Genomic DNA, 25393 nt, shown 5'->3' on the forward strand with positions numbered 1-25393 from the left:
TATAGACCTCTCAACAGCCAGTAGGAGTTAAGAGAGAATATATAGACAGATTTTGGAAAGATGTAAAAACAGCAGGGTTGTTTCCCTTATATTGACTTGGGCTCACTTCGTGCTAGGGGCTTGGATGGAATAGAATTTAAGGATCTGGCTTTGGGAAATGAGCCCATCCAGGTGAGTGAAGTTTCAGTGGAGGAGCATTTTGGGAGTAGTGACCATTATACTGAGAGGTTTAAGATGCTCATAGGGATAACAGCAGTCCTTGGGTGAAGATGTGGAACTGGGGAAGGCAAACTGCAACAGTGTTAGGCAGGAACTGGAGAATTTTGATTGGGTGCTGCTGTTTGAGGGTAAATCCACATTGGACATATGGAAGTATTTCAGACAGCAGTTGATAAGAGTTCCAGAGTGGCATGTTCATGTGCGAATATAGGATAGATATGGGAAGTTACATGAATCTTGGGTGACCTGATATGTTATGACCTTGATCAAAAATGAAGTGTATGTAAGGCCTAGGAGGGTGGGAACTGACAAAGTATACAAGGAAAGTAGGAAAGAACTTAAACAAGGAATTAGAAGGGTGATAAGTGGTCATGAAAAGTCATCAGCAAATAGGCTTAAGAAGAATTCAAAGGCTTTTTATACATAGATAGAAAGCAAGAGGGTAGGCAGGCAAAGGTTTAGTCTACTCAAGGACAGTTAAGGAAATCTATGTGTGGAGCCAGAAGAGGCAGGTAGGGTCCTAAATGACTACTTTGTGTCAGTATTCACCAAACAGAGAATTGGTGGAGGATGATCTCAGGGAAGGGAGTGCCAACTTTCTAACCCAAGTTGCCATTGAAAAGGAAGAGGTGTTGTGTGTCTTAAAACTTATTAAGGTAGATAAGTTCCTGTGTCATGATGGGATCTATTCCAGAGCATTGAGGGAATTGAGAATAAATTGCTGGAACAGTGATAGACATCTTTGTATCCTTTTTGGCCACAAGTGAGGTCCTAGAGAACTGGAGAATAGCCAATATTGTCCCATTGTTTAAGAAGAGTTGCAGTGATAACCCAGGAAATTGCAGGCCTGTAAGCCTCATCAGTGGGAGGGAAATTATTGGAAAAGATTCTCTGGGACAAGATCTGTACATTTAGAAGAAAATGGACTTATTAGCAATACAGAGCATGGTTTCGTGTGGCGGAGATCATGCCTCACTAACTTGATTGAGTTTTTGAGGAGTAACAAAGATGATTGATGAGGAAAAAGTGTTTGTTGTCTACATGGACTTGAAGTAAAGCCTTTGGCAAGGTTCCTTATGGCAGACTGGCACAAAAGGTGAAGTCACCTGGTATCGGGGTAAGCTGACAAGATGGATACATAACTGACTTAGTCATAGGAGACCAAAAGTAGTGGTGGAAGGATGCTTTTCTGGATGGAGAGTGTGACTAGTGATGTTCCACAGGGATCAGTGCTGAGACCTTTTCTGCTCATGCAGGTCAGGCAGCATCCAAGGAACAGGAGAATCGACGTTTCGGGCATAAGCCCTTCTTCAGGGCTTATGCCCGAAACGTTGATTCTCCTGTTCCTTGGATGCTGCCTGACCTGCTGCGCTTTTCCAGCAATACATTTTCAGCTCTGATCTCCAGCATCTGCAGTCCTCACTTTCTCCTTTTCTGCTCATGATAAAGATAAGGATCAGAAATAAAGATTTGGAGGAAAATGTAGCTGGTCTAATTAATAAATTTCTGGATGATACAAAGGTTAATGGAGAATTGTCAGTGGATACAGCAGTTGGAGACATGAGCAGAAAACTGGCAAATAGTTTAATCCAGACAGGTATGAGGTGATGCATTTTGGAAGGTCAAGTACAGGTGGAAATTATACAGTGATTGACAGAACTCTTAGGATATTGATATGCAGAGGGATCTGGATGTGCAGGTCTACAAATCACTGAAGATGGCAGTGCAGGTAGATAAGGTAGTAAAGTAGGACTATGGCATGCTTGCCTTCATAAGAAGGGGCATTGAATATAAAGATAAACTAGTTATGTTGCAGTTTTAAAGAACTTTAGTTCGGGCACGCTTGGAATATTGTGTACAGATCTGGTCACCCCACTACCAGAAGGATGTGGTTGCTTTGGTGAGGATTCAGAAAAGATTTATCAGGATGCTGCCTGTATGGGAGATTTTAGCTATGAAGCAAGATTGGATAGAATAGGTCTGTATTTGTTCATTTACTGTCTGAGCTATTGCGAACAATTACACCATTGTTTCAAGACCATGATATACAGTAGCTTCCATTGTGTCTGAAATAATGTTGAATTTCAGCACAAAAAGATCATGTGGTAAAGCACTTCACATTCTTCTATGATGAATTACATTTATTACAGATAACATAAATACAATTTCTTCACTCCATCACTTGTTAAAGACTCTTACGACGTACCAAAACAGTCCAACATTTTCTTTATAATCAATTATGCTTTGCTTTATCTTATCCTATTTTTAAAACACATGTTTTCTTTGCCTTCCTAACTCTTCTGATAATTCCTGTCTGGGATCTTACCCATTCATAATATTAATATTCTTATGTTGCTATTAAGGATGACAAGTTAGCAAACAGTAGGGAAGTAATAGCGCCTGTATTTATTTTGTTATTCACATTTCACCATTCAAAGCAATGACCTAATGGGTGCAAAATTAGTGAATCTATCTGGGACTGTTCACAATATGACTGGATTATGTGGATTTCTGGTCCATTAAGTTCTGTCATAAATCCTCCAAGATGGTTGGGAGGGATATGGGCCAGAAGCAGGCAGATGGGGTTCTGTTCAGTATGGGCTAGTTAGACCAAAGGGTCAGTTTCTGAGCTGTATGAATCTATAACTGTAAGTAAGGATGAGAAGATGATTTAGCTTTCTAAACAAATGTACATCTCTGCAAATACTTTCTTTCTTAGGACTAGAAGAGATCATGCAGAATGGTTGAATATCTCCCATACTAGGTTGTTTGGCAGCTCACCAATAAAAACTGGATGCTGTACTGGCCTTTTACAATCAAGGCATTAGTTTTTTTTGGGCAAAACTTCTGAACCATCTGGGAGGAGGTCCAACCCTAGAGCCCCAGCCAGTTTGAATAATGGCCAGCTTTAGGACTACAGCCTGAACTTGGAAAAAGAGGACATTATAGGGGCATACTAGATAAGAACAGGAGTAGGCCATTCCGCCCTTCGCGCCTACTGTACCGGTCATTATGAATCTGCCAACTTAGTAACTGGTTCCTGTTTTCGCCCCATACCTATGATCCCTTTAAATCCTGAGAACAATATCTATCTATCTCCTTGAAAATATTCAATGTTTTAGCCTCAACCACTTTCTGTGGCAGAGAATTCCACAGCACACCACTCTGGATGAAGATTTATTTTCCTTATTTCAATCCCAAATGGCCTATCCTGTATCCTTGGACTGTGATCCCTGATTCTGGATTGCCTGCTGATCAGGAACATCCTTTCTGTATTTATCATGTCTAGTCCTGTTAGAATCGTAAGAGTTTCTATGAGATTCCCTATTATCTTTCTTAACTCCAGTGAATGTAGTCCTAACCCATCCAGTCTCTGTTTCTCCATCTGTCCTGTTATTCCAGGAGTCAGTCTGGTAAACCTTGGTTGCATTCTCACCATAGCTAGAACATCCTTCCTCCTTTAAGGGGACCAACACTACACAGTATTAGAGGTGTAGTCTTACAAAATTGCAATTTGCACAATTACAGTAAGACATCTGTGGTCCTGTACTTAAATCATCTTGCTGTGAAGGTCAACTTACTATTTGCCATCTGCCCCACCTGCTGCAGCTGTATGCTTACTTTCAACAACTGATGCTCAAGGACACCCAGGACCCATTCTAGCTCTCTTTCCCAATCTATCGCCATTCAAATTTGGTTTTTGCTACCAAAGCGGATAACCTCACATTTATCCACATTGTACTTCATCCGTCATGTATTTGCTGACTCACTCAACTTGTACAAGTTGTCGTAAAATATTTCTGCATCCTCCTCGCAGTTCACCCTCCCATCCAGATTTGTGTCATCTACTAATTTGGTGATATTACCTTATCTAAATCACGTGTATATATGTGTGACTATCCAAACACTGTTCCTTGCAGTAGTCCACTAACCACTGGCTGCCACTCGGAAAATGACTTGCTCTTTGTTTCTTGTCTGCCAGCCAGTTCTCTGCTGGATTATGTGGATTTCTGGCCCATTTAAGTTTTGCCATAAATTCTCCAAGAAATGAGGGTCAGTGAATTATATATCTTGCTTAACAGATATATAACTATGCAAACGTTGCTTGGGACTAGAAGACAAAATGGAAGCTGGACTAAAGGCAAGACCAGTGTATCAAAACAGCGTTGAAGCTGCACTGACTCTTCAAAAGATAAATCCCAATCGTCCCATTATCCTGCTGATTCTTTTAATCCCTTCAATTTTCCCTTCCAAGCGTTTATCCATTTCCCTTTTGAAGATTACCATTGAATCTGCAACCACTACCCCATCAGTGAATTCCCAAACCTAATTATTTGATGCATAAAGAAGTTTTTCTTCATGCCATTTATTTTGTTTTGTAATTACCTTAAATATTTGTTCCCCAATGATTGAACTGTTGGTGATCAGTTCCTCTTTATTTGCTCTACTCAAACTTTTCATAATTTGAAACACCTCTGTCAAGTTTCCTTTTAATCGTCTCTGCTCCGAGGAAAATAGCCTGAAATTCTCCTATTTATCCATGTAAGCTATTATTCCTTATTCTCAAAAACATTCAAGTACATATCTTCTGTACCTCACCAAAGCCTGCTTTCAAATGTGCACTGTATAAGAAAAGATAGGTTACACAAGCAACTAAATAAAGCTTATACAGTAGTACCTCATTAACACTAGGTTGCTGCCTTTCACTGTAAAATAGAATCTACTTATGGAATTTTTACTACAGACTAGCTTCAAAAAAGTCTTTTGTGTTAATTTCAGAATTGTGAAATTATCCTGAAATAAACAGGATAGTTACAAAATGAACTTCCTGAGAGGATTCTCTGCTTGGAAGAGAAAAGGAACAGCAGAAAGCCACAAAAAGAACACCTAAAACACATTCTCTTTGTAATTTAGAAGTGTTTCATATTCTGTGATATAAAATGTCACCCTTATGTCACTGAATTATATCCACAGAAAACATGAAGCTGAACAGTTTTGGAGTCTATACCTAACAAAAGGGCTCAAAGTTTCTGGAACAGTTGTAATTCCTAGCAGATAGCACTGCTTCTCTGAGAAATCTGCTAGCTTCCTCCAGCAGGGGATTGGGAGAACTCCACAGGTATTCAGGGCTCTAGTCTCTGGATGAGAAGAAACAATATCCTCAACCCTGGAGTTTTCTTTGTAATTGTTGTTCAGTAAAAGCAGGAGTAGGAAGGACATTTGACTGTTAAGCCTGCCCTACTATATGATATGATCATGGCTGATCAAACACTTCAATGCCTTTTACTTACCTTATTCCCAAAATGCGGTACACCACTGGCACTCAGAAATCCATCAATGTCTTAAATATATTTATAAGACTGAGCTTCAACAGCTTTCATTCTATTGATCACAACCCTCTGAGTTGAAAAAAAAGTTCCACTCCTCTTCAACCTAAATTGCAACTGTCTTTAAATTGTGCTTCTTGGTTCTATATTCCCCAACCAAGGGAAAAATCTTAATTGCATCCACTCTGTCTATCTCTAAGTATTTCGATAGATTCAATGAGATTACCTTAAATTCTTCAAAACTTAGAGAATTCGAATATTTTAAAATTAAATTGGACCTTTGTTTTATTAGAATGTTTATATTTTATTTTGCCAGAACTATACCTATACCTAGAAAGGAATATGTAACTCCAGGTGCCATACGTATAATGTCTATCTCCAGTTGCCTTATTATTTTTTAAATCTGCAGCATTATTAATCTTTAGTTAAGATTCTGCAACTATTTGCACTGGAACAGAGAAAGTTACGCGAATATGTAAAAGAGCTTTTAAAGTAATAAGGTATGTTGATAGAATAATTAATGAAAGACTATTTGCTCTGATAGGGAATCAATGAATGGGAATAATCAGTTGAAAAATTGCAATGGAAATGAAGCAAGGTTAATATTATGCACGTGTTTGTTCTAATATGGAAGATTTTTGCGCAAGAAATGATTGAAACAAGACTGTTATTTTAATTCATTCGCGGGATGTGGGCATCACTGGCCAGGCCAGCATTTATTAGCCATCCCTAATTGTCCAGAAAGCAGTTGAGTGTCAACCTCATTGCTGTGTGTTTGCAGTCGCGTATAGGCCAGACCAGGTAAGGATGGCAGTTTCCTCCCCGAAAGGACATCAATGAATTGCAGTTCTTGATGGAATGTTGGATAAATGTGATACCAATGAATGTACAAAGCTATGGGAAGTTTTATTTAAGATTGCTTCTTTCTGTACTGAGAAATTTGATAGCTTTATTCTTTTGTGGGAGTAACTATGAACTTACTGTGTACATAATCTCTGCTCAATGAGGCGTTTATGATTATCAATCTCAATCAGGTTTTTGTTCTGTTAATTTTCTATGTATATCTGATCAGGATGAGAAAAATTCTTTCTTGTGTGGGTACAACACACAGCATAAGAAAGCAATGCTTCAGTTACCTGTGTTGTAATGCTGTTTTATGTGAGGAAATGGCAAAAATGTTGATACACAAATTTAAGCAGATGGTTGCCAGGCATATTATTTTGGTTGATAAATGTTTCAAAGCGTTAGAAAAATTGAACAAATTGATTTGCAGTTTTATTCATGCAATAATGTATTAAATAATTACATTGTTTCAAATTGGCAGAGGCTTTGATTAAAAACAGTCATTGGTTCCACAAATTATTTTGGAGTGAAAATTGACTTTGGCCAAAAACTCTTTAAATTCTACTGCTTTGTAGGTTACACAACTAAGTTTGGTAAACCCATTTATTCAGTTTACACCAGAAATATTTTAGTTTTATTGATCAGCTTCAAATTTTACCATAAGATTGGAAGTGCATAGTAATGGTTATGTGTATGGACAATAATTGCCTTGAGTGGGGTTTGATTTGATCAGAGTTGATTTTAAATGAGTTACACTGCTTATAACTGTATGTACTTCACTGGCTGTAAAGCACTTTCACTCATGATGTTCTGAAAATGATTATAGAAATGTAAGCCAATATTTAGTGTATAAAATCAGTCAATAATATTCTTATTCCTATCTTTTCAGTAATATTATGAAATATTTCATTATGCAGTGCAGTTGATGACTAATTGTTTTATGCCTCCATCTCTTTCTCTCCACAGATGAGCCAACAAGCCCAAGTATTGACCTGGCAGCAGGTCATATCCCTGCTTCATCTGTTGTTTCAAGTGGTCAGAAGTTTGCTCCAACAATCATTACTAGTCCTGCTTCTCCAACTTTCACCTTTCCCCCTGTTCACTCACGTCATTTCTCTCAGGATTGCAGTGAGTTTTATTTTTACTAATTTTGCTAATGTTTTACAAAAGACAATGAATCGGCATGATATAATACTTTAACAAACTGTTTCTCAGTGGATAAAGAACTATCATAGACAATAGGACATTTTAAGTGTATAATAGTCTGATTGTAAAATGCTTGCCTTCTCTCTTTCAAAAAATGTTTGTATAAAAACTGTATTAAAGTATAGTCCAAACGTGGGAGGGACCTGTGAAAATTTAAAAGATTTTTGGTACATGATGGTCTGACTCAATTTTGCATCAGAAGATTGATTTTTTTTTCATTTAGTTTTTCCCTGACTCCCCTGTTGAGATGAATATGATTTTTGAAAGCTTCAATCACATCTCTTAGCCTTATTCTCCAAGGAAAACAGTCCTAATATCTCCAGTCTATCGCCACACCTGAAGTTTCTCATCCCTGGAATCATTCTCCTAAATCTCTTCTATTCTCTCTCCAAAGTATTTCACCTAGAACTATACACAATGCTCAAGCTAAAGATCTGTCTTACATAGGATCAGTATAAACCCCCTGTTCTTATATTCAATGACATTATTAAAAAAGCCTATGCTTTATTAACCACACTCTCCACCTGTCCTGTCTCTCGGCTCTTGCACAGCTTTTAGTATAGTACCCTTTATTTACACTGTCCCTCCATACACGTTTTATCAAACTGTATCACCTCACATTTCTTCACATTGCACTCCATAATCTGTCACCTATCCACCAACTGTCCAAACACGTCAATGTATTTTGAGGTTTTTCAGTGTCCTCCTCGTAGTACACAAGGCTTTCAAATTTTCTGTTATCTGAAAATTTTGACATTGTTCCATACACCTCAAGGGCTAGATCATTAATATATATCAGGAAAAGAAAGAGATCCAATACTGATCCTGAGGGATCTCCACTGCAAGCCTTGGTCCAGTTTGAAAATACCTATCAATCATAACTGTTTCTGACCAATTTTGTATCCATGTTGTTATGTCCCTTTTATTCCATGAGCTACAACTTCCCTCAAGATTGTGTGCGGCACTGTATCAAATGCCTTATGAAAGCACATGTATGCGCATCAACAGTGTTGCCTTCACCAACTTTCTCTGCAACTTCAAGAAATGCTCCAGCAATTTAGTTAACAAATCCATTAACAGATCCATGCTTTCTCTTCTGAATTAACTGGCATTTGTCTACATGACTATTAATTCTGTATCATGTTATTGCTTCTCGATGTTTCCCCACTACTGAGTTAAGCTGCCAGGTCCATATTTGCTGGGCTTAATCTTAGAACATTTTTTTGAGTAAGGGCATAACATAACACAACATAACTCTTATTTTCTTCAATATCCTTGGATGAGTCCCATCTGCTCCCAGTGCATTATCAGTCTTTAAATACCAATCGCTTATTCAATACAGGCACAGTGGTTAGTACTGCATCTCACAATGCCAGGGATCTGGGTTTAATTCCACCCTTTGGTGACTGTCTGTGGGAATTTACATATCCCTGTGTCTGCACGGGCTTTTCCCCCACAGTCCAAAGATGTACAGTTTGGGTGGATTAGCCATTCTAAGAATTGCTCCATAGTGTCCAGGGATGTGCGGTTTAGGTGGGTTAGCATGGTGAAAAAATAAATAAAACCCACGGAGCCAAGAATAGGCCAAAATTGGTTTTGACTAGTACAACTGTTTGACAATCAGTATTACATTTTTTGAAGTTTTCTATGACACTGCAACCCAATATCCATCGCCAAGAATGAGCAAGTTCGTAGCAAATGCCAATGTGCATACAATACTAGTAATTGCGCTTCAGCCATGGCATTCAAGTAGTGACAGACAAGCTAGCATTTCATGCTGTAAACATTCTTCTGGGTTCATAATGTTTTTTTTAGTTACCTAACATATTAGATGTACTATAAACCAACTTTACAGATAACAAAAGTAGGTTGCAGTGAAGAAATAAGAAATTTATAAATGGATAAGGCTAGTTATGTGAATGGATCAAAATTTAGCAGATGGAGCTTAACATAAATAAGAATGAGGTTATCCATTTTGGTCTGAAGAATGAAAGGAAACTTATTATCTAAATGGAGAGAATCTTCAAAATGCTTCAATGCTGAGGGATCTGGATGTCCTTGTGCATGAGTTAAGAAAGCTAGCAGCGCAGGTACAGCTGGTAATAAGGAGGGCAAATGGAATTTTGGCATTTATTGCTGAAGGAATGGAGAATAAAAATAGGGAAGTGTTGTTGCAATTGTGCACAGCATTGGTAATACTGCATCGTTTTAGTTAGATGTAATTGCATTGAAGGCAGTTCAGAGAAGGTTCACAAGATTAATTTCAGAGATGAAATGTTTGACTTATGAGAAGGGATTGAGCAGTTTAGGCCGATACTTGAGTTTAGAGTGATGAGAAGAGATCTAATTGTGGTGTATAAAAAGCTAAAAGGGATTGACAGAGTAGACATAAGAGCGGATGTTCCCCCTTGTGGGGTAATTGAGAATGAGAAGTTATTGTTTTAGGCTAAAGAGTGGCAGATATAAAACTGAGATAATGAAGAAAGACAGCAAACTTTGTTTTAACCAGCACCTTATGAACTGGCATTCTCTGTAAACTGCCAAAAATTATATGATGCAAATAATGCAAAGTTTGCTGCATTATTGTGTCCAGCTATCAACAGTTGATTCAGTTTTGTGTCAGTTTCTCCTCAAGTGCTGCGATTTACTGAGAATGCTCTCGACTGGAAAGTTTTATTAATTTTATTTATTTTATTTTATTTATTTTAATTTTATTTATTTAAGACAAAGTTGCATTACTATTTCAGTGCTTTATGTTATAAATAAGTATAATAGTAACGTATATACTCTCTGCATTACGTTTCTGTTATTTAGTGACTGTTTTACGTTGATTATGTGGACCTCTTGGTTATCCAGAACATTTGGTCACTTGGCACATGTTTGCTGTCGAGTTGTGAATCTGTAGAATTTACTACCCTAGAGTGAGGTGGAAGCTAGGGCACTGAATAAATTTAAGGGGGAGATGTATAGATTTTTAATTAATAATGAGTTACATGGTTATGTAGTGTGGGCAAGAAAGTGGAGTTGAGGTCAAGGTGAGACCAGCTATGATTAACCTGCAGAGCAGGTTTGAGGGCTTAATGGCCTATTCCCACTCATAGTTCCTATTTTCTAATGTTCATAATTACTGCTTCTAGGCAACATGAAAGCCAGTCGACGGTCGTCCTATCTTCTTGCCATAACAACAGAAAGGTCAAAGTCTTGCGATGAAGGACTGAATACGTATCGGGATGAAGGAAAAGTGTACTCGTAAGCTTTCTCTTTTGCGGCTAGGTTTTTGAATTTATGCATAAAATATAGTTTATTTTTAAGGAATTCATTCTTAATATAATTAGATTCATAGCATCTTGAACCAATGCTGACAAAGTACATATTTTGTTGTATAAGGAGTGTCTGGGTCATTTAGAAAATAAAGTAACAAACATGATATGAAAATACATTAGACAAATTATTTCTTTCTTTTATAAATTTGCTTGATGGTAATGATTATTAATGTGGAGAAAGGGTGCCCCTGGAACAAGTGGAAAATCAGCAATTGTTTATATTCCAAGTAAGTGAATTTAGTAACTGCAAACTCTCATTAAAGAAACAAACCTGAACACTGAAACTTAATATTTAAAGTTTCTTATCTATTTTGTACAGGCTATCTGGCTCGATGATGTTTTAGTTGCTGGGTACAACTAAAGTACTCCTGAACTGCATACACAGTGGTCGTTTTGCAATTCAATAGGATAATGACTGATCCAACATTCTTTCAATCCATTTTCCTACCTTTTCCCCATAAACTTGATTTCGCTACTGATCAAGAATCTATCTCAGCCTTAAATATACGCAAGGACTCTGCCCCCACAGATTTCTATGGCAAGGAGTTCCAAAGACATTCAACCCTCAGAGAAGAAATTCCTCCTCATTGGTGGCTCACTGGTTAGCACTGCTGCCTCACAGCGCTAGAGACCCGGGTTCAATTCCCGCCTCAGGCGATTGACTGTGTGGAGCTTGCACATTCTCCTCGTGTCTGCATGGGTTTCCTCCAGGTGCTCCGGTTTCCTCCCACAGTCCAAAGATGTACAGGTCAGGTGAATTGGCCATGCTAAATTGCCCGTAGTGTTAGGTGAAGGGGTAAATGTATGGGTGGGTTGCGCTTCGGCGGGTTGGTGTGGACTTGTTGGGCCAAAGGGCCTGTTTTCACACTGTAAGTAATCTAATCTAATATAATGGGCGGCATGGTGGCACAGTAGTTAGCACTGCTGCCTCACCGCGCCAGAGACCCGGGTTCAATTCCCACCTGAGTCTGTGTGGAGTTTGCACATTCTCCCCATATCTGTTTGGGTTTACTCCGGGTGCTCCGGTTTCGTCCCACAGTCCAAAAATGTGCAGGTTAGGTGAATTGGCCATGCTAAATTGCCTGTAGTGTTAGGTGAAGGGGTAAATATAGGGGAATGGGAATGGGTGGGTTGCTCTTCAGAGGTCAGTGTGGACTTGTTGGGCCGAAGGGCCTGTTTCCACACTGTAAGTAATCTAATCTAATCATCTCAGTCTTAAATTGACACTCCTTTATGCTGAGTCTATGCCATCTAGTCCTAGACTCTCCCATGAGGGAAACCACCTCCTAGCATTTACCCTGTCAAGGCCCTTAGGAATCCTATACACTTCAATGAGCTCACCACTCATTCTTCTAAACCAGCGTGAGTAGAATTTCAACTTTTTACTCCTAAAACAATCCCTCCAAACCAGGGATGATCCCCAAGCACCTTTTCTGAAGTGTCTCCAATGAAAATATATCTTTTCTTAAATAAGAAACCCTAGGACAAAAAAGTTAATGCTCACCTTTCAAACTAGATCTCACCACTAAATCCTGTGTGTAAGCATATCTTAAATATTTTTGTGAGCTCCAAAACATTTTATTTGATTACAATGTATACCTGTTTTAAAACAGCAATCAAAAATAGACTTAATCATAGAATATGATTATGACTTAAAACTATGATTATTGGATGCAGATCTGATATATTATGATCCTAGTCAAGATCTTGTTCATTTTTAATAGGAAATTGCCGAAAAGGGTTCCTAGTCTGAAGCTGCTGAGGAGCTTTTTCACGGATGGGGTAAGAGTCGACTTTAGAAATGAGAATGAAGAAAAATGAGTGACTCACTCTATTTACCAATAATATTAATATTAATAATATTCCATACTAATGAAGTACAAAAGGACCTGTTCAGGCTTGTCCAACAAGCAGTTTGCAAGCCACAACAGCTACTGAAGGGACCTATTTGGCCCATCAAACCATTGTTCAAAATGCAATTAAATGTAACTATAAGATCTTGCTGGTCCTGTCCCACATTTGCTTCTGATCTTCTGATATCCGACAATTGCACGAGAGAAGTAGTCCATGATTGGAGTCCAGCAAAAATCTCAACATGATAGATTTGACTCCGCCTAAGGCCTGGAGCCTCAAGAATGTCATTGGGAGACATTGGCTTGAGGGGAAGGTGTATGATAACAGATCTGTTGGGCATGGAAGGGGAAAGCATCATTTGGGGAAGGGAGAGAGTTGATTGGCAGAAATGGGGTGGGTCAGATTTGGAAATGGGAGGAGAAAGTCTAACTGGCTGTCAAGTGAGGGAAGAGTATTGGCACGCTGTCAGGATTAGGGAGTGCAGGGTAGATAGTGATTGAGAGACAAATCAGAACGAATTGCGTGGGTGAGGTGAATGAGGGATTGACTGGCTGACAGGGAAGATGGTTAAGTAAGGGACCGACTGATTATGGATGGAGGCTGGTGTTGGCTGGGTGAGTGAGTGAGGGACTGCCTAGGGAACTGGTTGCCTGGTTGAAAGAGGAATTAACTCACTCAGATTGTGTATGTGAGTGAGGAATGGATTGTCTAGGAGGTTGTGTAGGTGACTGAAAGACTGACTACTGACCGTGCTGGCTGACCAACTGGGTGGCAAACTGGCTAGGTTAGTGATGGACTCACTGACTGCGGGACATGTTGGGTGGAAAAAGAACCAACTAACTGACTGATGAGCTGCCTGATTCAGCAGTGAACTTCAAAGCATGTGGCTGAGTGACCCTTATGAAGTTCCAATTAAGCATCACCCTTGTGAGGTAATGGTGGGGCTTCAGCTCAAGGTAGCATTCTTCAATGTAAGCCTTGCATTTTGTAGCTGTTCTTGTACTTTGAATTCCTTCTAAAATAAGTTTTAGTTGTGATTAAACAATGTAAACATCATTTCTGAGGGGGTGCCACAATGTATCTATTAATCGTTGCCCCCTAGTCTGAGGGTAATAGGTGATGTCTCTTTAATGGATCAATATCATGATTATGGATTAGTGCTGCTGGAAGAGCACAGCAGTTCAGGCAGCATCCGAGGAGCAGTAAAATCGACGTTTCGGGCAAAAGCCTTTCATGAGGAATAGCAGGAAAATCGATGTTTCGGGCAAAAGCCCTGATGAAGGGCTTTTGCCCAAAATGTCGATTTTACTGCTCCTCGGATGCTGCCTGAACTGCTGTGCTCTTCCAGCACCACAAATCCATAATCATGATATTGATCCATTAAAGAGACATCAGGGCTTTTGCCCGAAACATCGATTTTCCTGCTATTCCTCATGAAAGGCTTTTGCCCGAAACGTCGATTTTACTGCTCCTCGGATGCTGCCTGAACTGCTTTGCTCTTCCAGCACCACTAATTCAGAATCTGGTTTCCAGCATCTGCAGTCATTGTTTTTACCCAATATCATGATTATGCCAACTATTTTCTCCTTCTACATCCTTCAAACTAGAGAAGGAAATCCACCACCCTTAAGTGGTTATAATTCCAAACCCAGAACAATACGATTGAGTTTAACTACCCTTTCAAATCACCAAGCAAGTCACTTGATTCAAGGGTAAAAAGGGAGGTGCAGTAAGTTCTGCCAGTGCTACCCATGTCCCATGAAAAAAAATTCAAACAGTTTGTGGTTCATTTTATTTCTGGGGTTAATTATTGACTTCTATCAAGAAGAAAAACAGATTTTGGAACTAGACATCTGGTCTCTAAGCATCTGAAAGATATTGATGGGTTACTTTTCCGGTCAGAGTTTTTACCAATCCAATTGGTCATGACCAGAATTTTGGCCTCTGTCCTCTTTTCGATGCTGATTAGTTATAATACTAACATTTGCTTATTTATTTCACATTATGAGCATTCAAGTACCGCAATTAAAATTCTTGCAGATTGTGCTTTCAACAGTGAGATTTTAAGCATATTTCTGGCCAGGAACGTTGTTAAATCTATGGCAACAATGAATCAATTTTTAATGTGCAGTAAAATGATTAAAAATAACCATTGTCTTATTTAGAGAAAGTAAAGTTTATTTTCAACATTAATGAGTAAGAAAAAAACATAGCATGTCGTAATGCAAAGGTGACATAAATTTCCAATTTATATGGATTGCATGTTATTTTCCAGAGAGCTGTATGGTGCCATGTTAGCAAAATTGCCATTATCTTTCAAGCCATATTTTGGAATAGTTCTTTGATGTTCTTGATGAAGGGCTTTTGCCCGAAACATCGATTTTCCTGCTCCTCGAATGCTGCCTGACCTGCTGTGCTTTTCCAGCACCACTCTAATCTAGCCTTTGATCTAGATACTCAATCATAGAGATTTTAAGCTGTGAATCCTCAAGTCCTATCATTTAAATAGGTGCAGCAGATCAGACAGCAGTAGCAGAATTAGGAAGATAATGGGCTAATTTCCTCATTTTGTAGCTATGTGATATTTTCCAGGATTTCATGGCAGACTTCCCACAAAGGCATGTGGCAACCTTTCTCTCTCAAACTTCTACTGCTCGCATTATTGATTGTGCTTTTGGGCTCTGCGGTGCCCTTGTTTAATAATGTGACACCAGACCCAGAAGTGTTCATTGTTGCCAGAAATGTTGCACTGTTGACACTCTTGACTCCACATTTAAACTTTAGTTTTGTACCACTTCAAATGCTGCAAGCCAGGAACTGCTATAGGAATAGTTTGCTGCACCATTATTTTTGTCAATGAGATGTCACAGAAAAGGAAGTTAACACCATGTTTTGGAGAAAAGATCCTGCAGGTGCTGATGAATGAGTTAGTGGAGAGGAGGTTTATCATTTTTTATTGTGGATTGTCAAAGGAGCCAATGGAATCCGACACAGTCAACCTGGACCAAGATAGTGACCAGTTTCAGTGGGGTTTTGCACACCAAAAGAACTTTCCAGCATTGCTGGAAGACAGTTAATGATTTTCTGTGCTCTGCAAAAGTAAGTGCCATCATCATCTGAGTGCTTTCTCACATTCATTCCAACTCTGCCACTGCTTAGTAACATTAGTTAGACTACAGCTGTCACTATTTCATACTGCACCTCCAATCGACAACTGTCACCAACCTCATTCTTCTTCATTAATAAATCACTGTTCTCTCCGGGCACCTTACTAGCTCTGCTGTTCCTGCACCACCGCTAGTAATTATTTCTTCCACTTACGTCTCGCTCATTCCTACTTTTGTCTCATTGCAGGAGAAAACTTATCATGAGCAGAGATGGCCAAGATGGGAGCTGCTGTGGCTAACATTCTGCTCCTCTGCCCCTCCATCTCTGAGGATTCCTCAGAGTGCACTGGCAAGACTTTCTCCTGCACCCTTCAGCAGTTTAGAGTCTTTCATCTTGGTGGGTTCTCTATCTAGATTAGATTCAGGAACACATTCTGGTGAGCACATCACTGGCTCTGCAGATGGTTGAGGAAGAAATGCCCAAAGTTGCTAGCATTCAGAGGACTGCTGAAGACCAGGCATCTGTTCAGCCCCAGGCAGAAGATGACATCATATTGTCAACTATTAATTACTTAGTCTGTGCATTTATACTATCATTGGAACAGCAGGCAGGTTTGGTAGAGACATTCAGTGAACAGAGTAGAACATTGGAGAAATTCACCAACGTTGTTAGTACCATGGCTACAGCAGACATGCATATATGATCATGTAAGTCTCCATGGACAGGTTAGTGGATGCCAGAGAAAGCCAGGTCCTGCAGACTGCACACTGGCTACCATAAATGCAGACATCACTTTGGTAATTACGACCAGCATCAATGGAGAAATAAGCGAATGAGGAGAGTGAGCCTGCATAGATGATAAGATATCAAAAAGACAAAATTAAAGACTCTGTGTAATATGTCCATGGTAAGAGTGACCACCACACTGTCCTTATGCAGAACACCCTCCATTATATTGTTTGGCACTATTATTGTGCTAAATGGGACGGACTTCAAACAAATCTAGCAATTCAAAACTGGGCATCCATGAGGCACTCCTTGGCCATCAACAGCAGCAGAATTGTACTCCAACACAATCAACAACCTCAAGGCACAGTATATCCCCCACTCTATTATTGCAAAAGTAGCCAGAGGATCAACCCTGGTTCAATGGAGAATGCAGGAGGACATGCCAGGAACAGCACCAAGCATACCTAAAAATATGGTGGCAACCTGGTGAAGCTATCAAACAGGACTGTTTCTGTGTGAAATAGCATAAGCAGCAAGTGATAGACCGAGCAAATCAATCTGACAAGTGGATCAAACTCTGAACTCTGCAGTCCTCCCACAGCTGATGGTGAATGATGGTAAACAACTCACTGGAGGAGGCTCCATAAGTATCCCCATTCTTAGAGATGGGAGAGTCCAACACAACAGTGCAAAAGGTAAGGCTGAAGAATTGGCAGCTATCTTCAGCCAGAAGTGTCAAATGGATGATCCCAAGCAGCACAGATACCAGTCTTCAGCCATTTCAATTGACTTCATGTGATACCAAGAAACAGCTAGAAGATCTGCAAAGAATATGGGTCCTGATAATATTTCAGCAATAGTATTGATGGATCTATTGTTTCCCCCAAGATGTTTTAGTTGAACCAGGACAGGATATTTTGTGTCCACGGTCCGATATTATCAGTGGTGACTGGAAGGATGTCCAGAAGCTTTAAAATCAGAACAGACTGAGAATAAGGGCCCAGAAGCTATGGGTGGCATGGCCTTTTCTTTAAATAGCTCTTGGAGGAGTTTGTGGTCTGATACTATGACAACTTTACATCTGTAAGAATATTGGTGGTACTTCGTTGCACCAAACATGGCCGGCAAAACTTTCTTCTTGATCTGGTCGTATTTGCATTCGGCATCATCCAAACTCTGAGAAGCATACGCTATCGGGCATTGCTCTCTGCTGGCCCACCGGTAAGCCAACACTACCTTGTTACCATATGGGGAGGCATCACATATCAGCACCACACCTCTCTTGGGATCATAGTGGGCCAACATCTTAGATGGTAGTAGCTGCATTTTCACTTCCCTGAAGGTTACTTTTTGGCTACATGACCATTGCCAAGGCTGACCCTTTCTCAATAGCAGGTGGAAGGGTACCAAGGCGGAGACCAGGTTACGCATGGGTTTTCAGTAATAACTCACCAATTCAACAAAAAACCTAAGCTCTGGTACAGAGTGGGAACCAAGGCATCTTTGATCGCCCTCCTTTTATCTTCCAATGGCTGTAATGTGGTCTTGTCAACTCTAGAGCAAGTAGGTCACTTGAGGTGCCTGGAATATACTTATTTTTTCCCATCTCAGGCACATGCCCACCTTGGAGAAATGTTTAAGCTGTATGTTCAAGGTCTTCAAGTGCTTTTTATTGATCTTCTTGGTTAATAGCATGTCATCCACATAAATGGTGGCCTGGAGTATATCTTGTAAAATATTCTCCATCATGCACTGGAAAAGAGCACAGGCTGATGATACCCCAAATGGCAGCCTTGTATATTAATACAAACCTTATGGGTATTAATTGTAGCATAATTCTGGGATGACTCCTCTAGTTGCAATTGCAGGTACGCATGGCTCATGTCCAGCTTCGTGAAGGATAGCCTCTCATCCAGTTTTGCATACAAGCCCCCTGTGTAAGGGATTGGGTATTTAACCAACTGTGAGGAGTGGTTTACCATTTGCATAAAATCCCAAAAAAGGTGAACTGAATCGTTAGGCTTCCTAGTCAGTACAATCAGTACTGCCGATTTTGCAAATGATTGGCAAAATCATTTTACTGGCTTAATGATTCCTTCACTTTCCATCCTCCTGATTTCTGCTGATACTTTTGCACGCAACGGCAAATTGCACTGGGCGGACCTTGCGAATCGAGAATTGATTAGATTCCCTACAGTGTGGAAATAGGCCCTTCGGCTCAACCAGTCCACTCCAACCCTCCGGAGAGTAACCCACCCAGACCCATTTCCCTCTGATTAATAAACCTAACAATATAGGCAATTTAGCATGGCCAATTCACCTGATTGCACATCTTTGGACTGTGGGAGGGAACCAGACCACCCGGAAGAAACCCACACAGACACAGGGAGAATGTGCAAACTCCACACAGACAGTTGCCCGAGGCTGAAATCGAAGCTGGAAAACTGGTGCTGTGAGGCAACAGTGCTAACCACTGAGCCAACGTGCCACCCATAATTGCTTCCTGGTCAACATAAAATAAGGTGGCCTTAACTCCTTTAATAGTCAGAATGGTCATCTGAATATTAAATTATGACTTCACTCAGGCAGCGATTTTGTAATTGAAAAATGTTCAGCCAATCAAGGTGAATCTTTCGCAACCATTTCCAAAACGTGAGCCCAAGCCTTTTATTACCATCAGTAGTAACTGCACAAACTGCTTCTCAAACCAGACTGGAATTGAAGATGTATCTTCAATCTATAACGGTTCCCGGTATACGTTCTCAGTCTGGCTGAGGTCTTGCGCAGATTTAAAGTTTGGAGTCCAGAGTGAATCTTGTTGAAGACTGACTCTGCAACCACAGGAACAGCTGCATTGGTGTCTGCCTTCATGCGAAGTGGATGACTATTTAACCAGCTGTTTATTCTAATTTGGATGTGGCTAAGCAACTTAACAATCCAAACCAGATGAGGGTAGACTTTCCATGGTGTGCACTCTCCTAGGTACCTGCCTATGAGCTGTCTTATTGAAGTCAAGCCTCATAGGACTCCTTTGCTGTCACAAGTCTGCATATTGGCAGCAACTACAATGGCTTACCAGCCCAAATCCTGAAGAACATTTCAGCCATTTGACCAAGGCTCCGCTTTGTTTTGGGCTTTTGCTATGGCTGACCTAGGGTCCATATGCTCAGGACATGTCCTGCATGAGGCTCTGCAATTACCTGTTCTCAAAGGGTATTCTCCAAGCTCAGTCAGACAGGTGAGGATGTCCACTTCTTTTGGGATGCCCTGTAGTTCCCATGCTGCACTTGCTGCATTTTCTAATGACAAGGCCAGCTCCAGTGCCTGTTTGAAATTCAGTTATTAGGTGCTTTTGCATCGTTACATCATTAATCCATGTACCAAATGGTGTCTCAGCATCTCATTCATGGTTAACCCAAAATCACATGCCTCTGCTAGTCATCTTAACCTCATCAAAAATTCTGGTACGGATTTCCTTGGTTCTTGGACTGCTGAATAACATCGATAACGTCTCAGATTTAGAGGAGGCTTGGGGTCGTAATGTTCCTTCACTAAATTCGTCAACTCTTAGATTAGATTAGATGAAAGGTTTTAGTATCTGGTGCCTCAGAGAAAGTTAGGCTCCTAACAATCAAAAATGCTGCAAGTCTGCAAGCAGTCAAAAGAATTACTTGTTGTTTTTCCTCTGCCACAGTGTCATTTGCCCAGAAAAAATGCATTCTTTTGACATACTGAGCCCAGTCTTCAACAGGATCAAATGAGTCAAGCTTCCCGAATAAAGGCATGATGCCAGAAATGCTTACCCCCCTACTCAAAGACAACTATTATGAGTGAACTCCAAAAGCATACTGTTTTCTCTCACCACCATTGAAATAACTGTCCAGAGGCAGGTATCCTGTTACCGAGTCACTCTTTATTTATCAGCTCGCTCAGAGCCAATCCCTCTAATGAGGAGACTTTCTGAGACTGCTGTTTGTATCTGTCAACCAGGGCTCCCTGATTGTCCCAGGTTACTGGACCCAATCAGGGATCTCATACTCAATGAGATCCATCTGACCAACCTCGTTCCAATCATTACAATGGACAAAAGAGCTGAATTCCAGAGGTGAGGTCAGAGTGACAGCCCTTGACATCAAGGCTGCATTTGACTGAGTGTGACCATAAGAACCCTTACAGAATTGGAATCCGTGCATATCAGTTGGTTGGAGTCATACCTGGAGTACAAGAACATGGTTGTGATTGATGGGGGTCAGTCGTCTCAGCTCCAGAACATCTCTGCAGGGGTTCCTCAGGGTAGCTTGCTTGGCCCAACCATCTTCATTTTCACCAATGACCTTCCCTCCATCTTAAGGTCAGAAGTGGGGATGTTAACCAAGGATTGCACAGTGTTCAGCACCATTTGCAACTCCTTAGATACTGAAGCAGTCCATGTTCAAATGCAACAAGATCTGGATAATATCCAGGCTTGAGTTGACAAGTGGCAGTAATATTTATGCCACACAAATGCCAAGTTATGACCATCTCCAGTAAGAGGTCATTTAACACCTATACTTCCTCAGAATGTGAAGGAAAATTGGCATTGTCCACAATCACACTTAGCAATTTTTATAATGTACCGTAGAAAACACCCTATCCGAATGCATCATAGCTTGTTATGACAACTATTCAGCTCAAGACCGCAAGAAAATACAGCGAGTTGTGAATGCAGCCCAGTCCATCACAAAAACCAGCCTTCCTTCCATTGACTCTTCTATATTTCCTGCTGCCTTGGGAAAGCAACCAAAATAATCAAAGACCCCTCCCACCTCAATTGTACTCTCTCCCATCCTCTTCCATCAGGCAGAAAATATAAAAGTTTGATAGTATGTGCCAATAGATTCAAGAACTGCTTATTTCCTGCTGTTATCAGACTTATGAACAGATCTCTTATATATTAGGGTTGATCTTTCTCTGTAGCAGTAACACTATGTTCTGCACTGATGTACTTATGTAAGGTATGATTTGACTGGATAACATGCAAAACGATATTTTTCACTTTATCTTGGTATGTGACAATAATAAATCAAATCCAATCAAACCACCCCATCATATTAGATGGTGTTACCATCACTGAATCCCCCACTATCAATATCCTTGGAGGCACCGTTGACCAGAAACTCAACTGGGCATGCCACACAAACACAGTGGCTATAACATCAGGTTGAAGGCTAGGAATCATGCAACGAGTAGCTTACCTCCTGACTCCCCAAAGCCTGTCCACCATCTACAAGGTGCTAGTCAAGACTATGAATGAGTATTTTCCACTTTCCTGGACGGGTGCAGCTGAAGACCATGAAGAACCTTGACACTATCTAGAACAAAGCAGTCCACTTGATTGGCACCACATCCACAGACATCCATTCTCTCCACTAACGATGCTCAATAGCAGCAGGGCCATCAACAAGATGCACTGCAGAAATTTGCCAAAGATTCTTAGATTGCACCTTCAAACCCACAACCACTTCCATCTAGAAGGGCAAGGGCCGCCGATAGATGGAAGCATCACTATCTGCAAGTTCCCTTCTAAGCCATTCACCATCCTAAATTGGAAACCTATCGCTATTCCTTTACTGTTGCTGAGTCAGAACCCTGGAATTCCCTCCCTAACAGCATTGTAAGTCTACCTATAGGATATGGACTGCAACATTTCAAGAAGGAGCTCATCACCTTCTTAACGGGAACAAGGGCCAGTGATGCCCATGTCCTACGAATTAATGAAAAATAAAATTGTAGTATTTTGTCCAGTTCTGGGTACTGCACCTTTGGAAGAATATGAAAGCTTCAGAGAGGGTACAGGAAAGGTGATTAGAAATTTTCTAAGGATGAAGAGCTGTAGGTGTGTGACAATTGGAGACATAGTTGTTCTCTTTTAAAGTCGAGATGATAGGTATTCAAAATTCTTAAATATTTAAAAGTATAGATAAATACTTTGCCCAAGGTGGAGGATACCAATTTAAAATGATTAGTAAAAGAACCAAATAACTTTCTTATGCACTAAAAACACCCCAAATAACTCTGGATGCTAGTAATCAGAAACAAAAGCAGAAGTTGATGGAAATACCAGCAGGACTGACAGCATCTGTGAAGAGAAAGCAGAGCTAACATTTCTGATCCAGCGACCTTTCTTCTGAACTTTCGTAGATAGCAAGTAGTTAGGATCTGAATGCACTGCCTGAGGTTGTAATGGAGGCTGATTCAATTCTACTTTTTGAAAGGGAATTGCATTAGCACTATAGTGATTGCACTTGAATTAAACACTAACAAATGTATGTAACATCAAAGATTAATTAATTATCAATTGAGCATCATGTATGTAATCCATAGGATTTGAATCCTGTTTAAATACATTTTCTGACAGCAGTGTGAAATGTCACATCCACATTTTGCAAAGGAGAAATAATTTTTTAATGCATTTGTGAACAGGATATCTTAATGTGCTGAAACATATAAGTAAAACTTTCTGTAAAAAGTATAAGATTTACTTGTGCAGTAGTATTTTCCTGGGATATTAGATGAGTGATTGGATGTTAAAAATACAATTTAATTGTAATTAAATCTTTTAATTTTAAGAAGATCTTTTATTGACTTTAATCTCTACTTGTGAGTGATGAATTCACTGGTTGTTGAATCACTATTTGAATTCAACTTGATCCCTGGACTGATCTGTGACATTAGCTAGTACAGCAGCAGGAGAAATAAGTTTGCTTCAATTCTTTTGGGTGGTTAAATCGTCCATTATTTCCACTAGATCAATATTAGTGATCACTACTGTAAGATGTGTATTTTCATTGAGGATGGGATTCAACTTGGCTTTCTGCCTCATTTCAAAAAGTCTGATAGCCTTCTGATTGACACTGTCGAGTCCAGAGTAAATAGTGACCATTTGCCAAGCTATTGAAGGTTGATAATGGCCAGAAGTAATGTGCTTCTCTCACGAAAGTAGAAACTAAACACTCTGATAATTCATGCATTCGCATGAAATTTCACAGAATTCATTTTCAGATTACTGAGGCCTAAAACTATTGGGAGTGAACTAAATTTGATCAGCAGTGAGATACATTAGTGGGATACTCCTCATTGCTTTATATACTGACCTCAAAATGTATAAATAATGTTCAAAGAAAATTGTAACAATACAATAAAACAAAAAAAGTTATATTATTTATCAGAATGGACAATCTTAAGATCCAGTATCTCAGCTGTGATTAATAAGGTCTCAGTAGGCTGGACGGCTAGTTTGCAATACAGAGTAATGCCTACAGCCTGGGTTCAATTCCCACAACGGCTGAGGTACCACGAAGAGCTCTCCTTTTTAGCCTCTCCACTCTCCTGAGGTAAGGCTTAAAATCTTCAGTATCTAAATAATATGTATGAATTTTGTATTGTTAAACCAAAATGGTTCATACTTATTGGGTGGAAGGTTGATCTTTTGGACAAGAATGCAGCTGTCTCTCTGGGAGCAATAAGAGGAAATGCAGATAAATTTATAATCTTGCCCCCATTAACATGCCAGTAGTTAGATTCGGAACTGAAAAATCAGAAAGTCAGTGAAAGATAGCAAGAAGTCTTGGTTACTTGCTAGGCTCAAGGTAGGATAGTTGAGAGTTAGCATCTAAGCAAGAGAATCCTATAGTTCTCAAGGTACTAGAAAAGCACTCCTCCTCCTCCTCCTCCTCCTAGCCTCCACTTGCTTTACAATGCCTCTTCAGTGTTCGAATGCCTCTCTCACTGCCTTCCAGATTAGGATTCCATACTGATCTCATTGATGTAGTAGGATCCCAATCTGCATGAATGACTTTCTAGGAAAAAGTGAGGACTGCAGATGCTGGAGATCAGAGCTTAAAAATGTGTTGCTGGAAAAGCACAGCAGGTCAGGCAGCATCAAAGGAACAGGAGAATCGACGTTTCGGGCATAAGCCCTTCTGTCTGACTCTGGCCAGTGTCTCTCACATCTGCAAATGAACATTTTGAATATGCGAAATGAAGAAGGTACTAAAAATTCTGGTTTTCATTATTTTTAGGTATAATTATTTGCAATGTTATTACTCACTGTTTAGTCCTTAGATAACTTGGAAGATACTGAAAACAGGAGGTCTAAGCGACATTCCACATCAGAACTCTGTGACGTGACCTTCAGTGATGTCAGAAACGAAGGATGGTTGTATTTTCGACAGCTTGTCACAGAGAAGGGAAAGGCAAGTCTTAACTCTGCTTCAGCTTCAAAGTTTTTGTTAAGCATATCATTTACTCATTTAGACATAACTTACATTTATGCAATGTTGCTTTTATTCAAACTATTAGAGCAGAAGTAGGCCATTTAGTCGGTTGGGTTCACTCTGCCATTCAGTGAGAGCATGGCTGATCTGATGATCCTCAACTCCCAACTTACTGCCCTATCCCCATAACTTTTGATTCACTTACTGATTACAAATCACTCGCAGCCTTGAATGTCCCCAACAAACTAGCCTCTATAAGAACTTAGGAAATAGGAGCAGGAGTAGGCCATCTGGCCATTTGAACTTGCTCCACCATTCAATAAGATCAGGGCTGATCTTTTCATGGGCTCAACTCCACTTACCTGCCCGCTCACCATAAACCTTAATTTTTTTACTGTTCAAAAATCTATCTATCTTTGCCTTGAAAACATTCAACGAGTTAGCCTCTACTGCTTCAGATATTGGAATTTCACAGGTTCCACAACCATTTGGGTGAAGAAGTTCCTCCTCCACTCTGCCCTAAATCTGC

At 40.0% G+C, this 25393-nt stretch overlaps 1 protein-coding gene across 1 annotated transcript in view; it reads left to right on the plus strand.

Annotated features, from left to right (window-relative positions):
- The window catches only part of LOC122539626 (rho GTPase-activating protein 23-like), a 266170-nt gene that overhangs the window by 151730 nt on the left and 89047 nt on the right, over window positions 1–25393 (plus strand). Inside the window, exons 9-12 of the mRNA XM_043674624.1 lie at window positions 7356–7517; window positions 10733–10844; window positions 12643–12700; window positions 24706–24843. Coding sequence (XP_043530559.1) covers window positions 7356–7517; window positions 10733–10844; window positions 12643–12700; window positions 24706–24843 — 470 coding nt within the window. The remainder of the gene's footprint in view (window positions 1–7355; window positions 7518–10732; window positions 10845–12642; window positions 12701–24705; window positions 24844–25393) is intronic.

Source organism: Chiloscyllium plagiosum, chromosome 33 (genome assembly GCF_004010195.1).
Source record: "Chiloscyllium plagiosum isolate BGI_BamShark_2017 chromosome 33, ASM401019v2, whole genome shotgun sequence".
Taxonomy (NCBI): Eukaryota; Metazoa; Chordata; class Chondrichthyes; order Orectolobiformes; family Hemiscylliidae; genus Chiloscyllium; species Chiloscyllium plagiosum.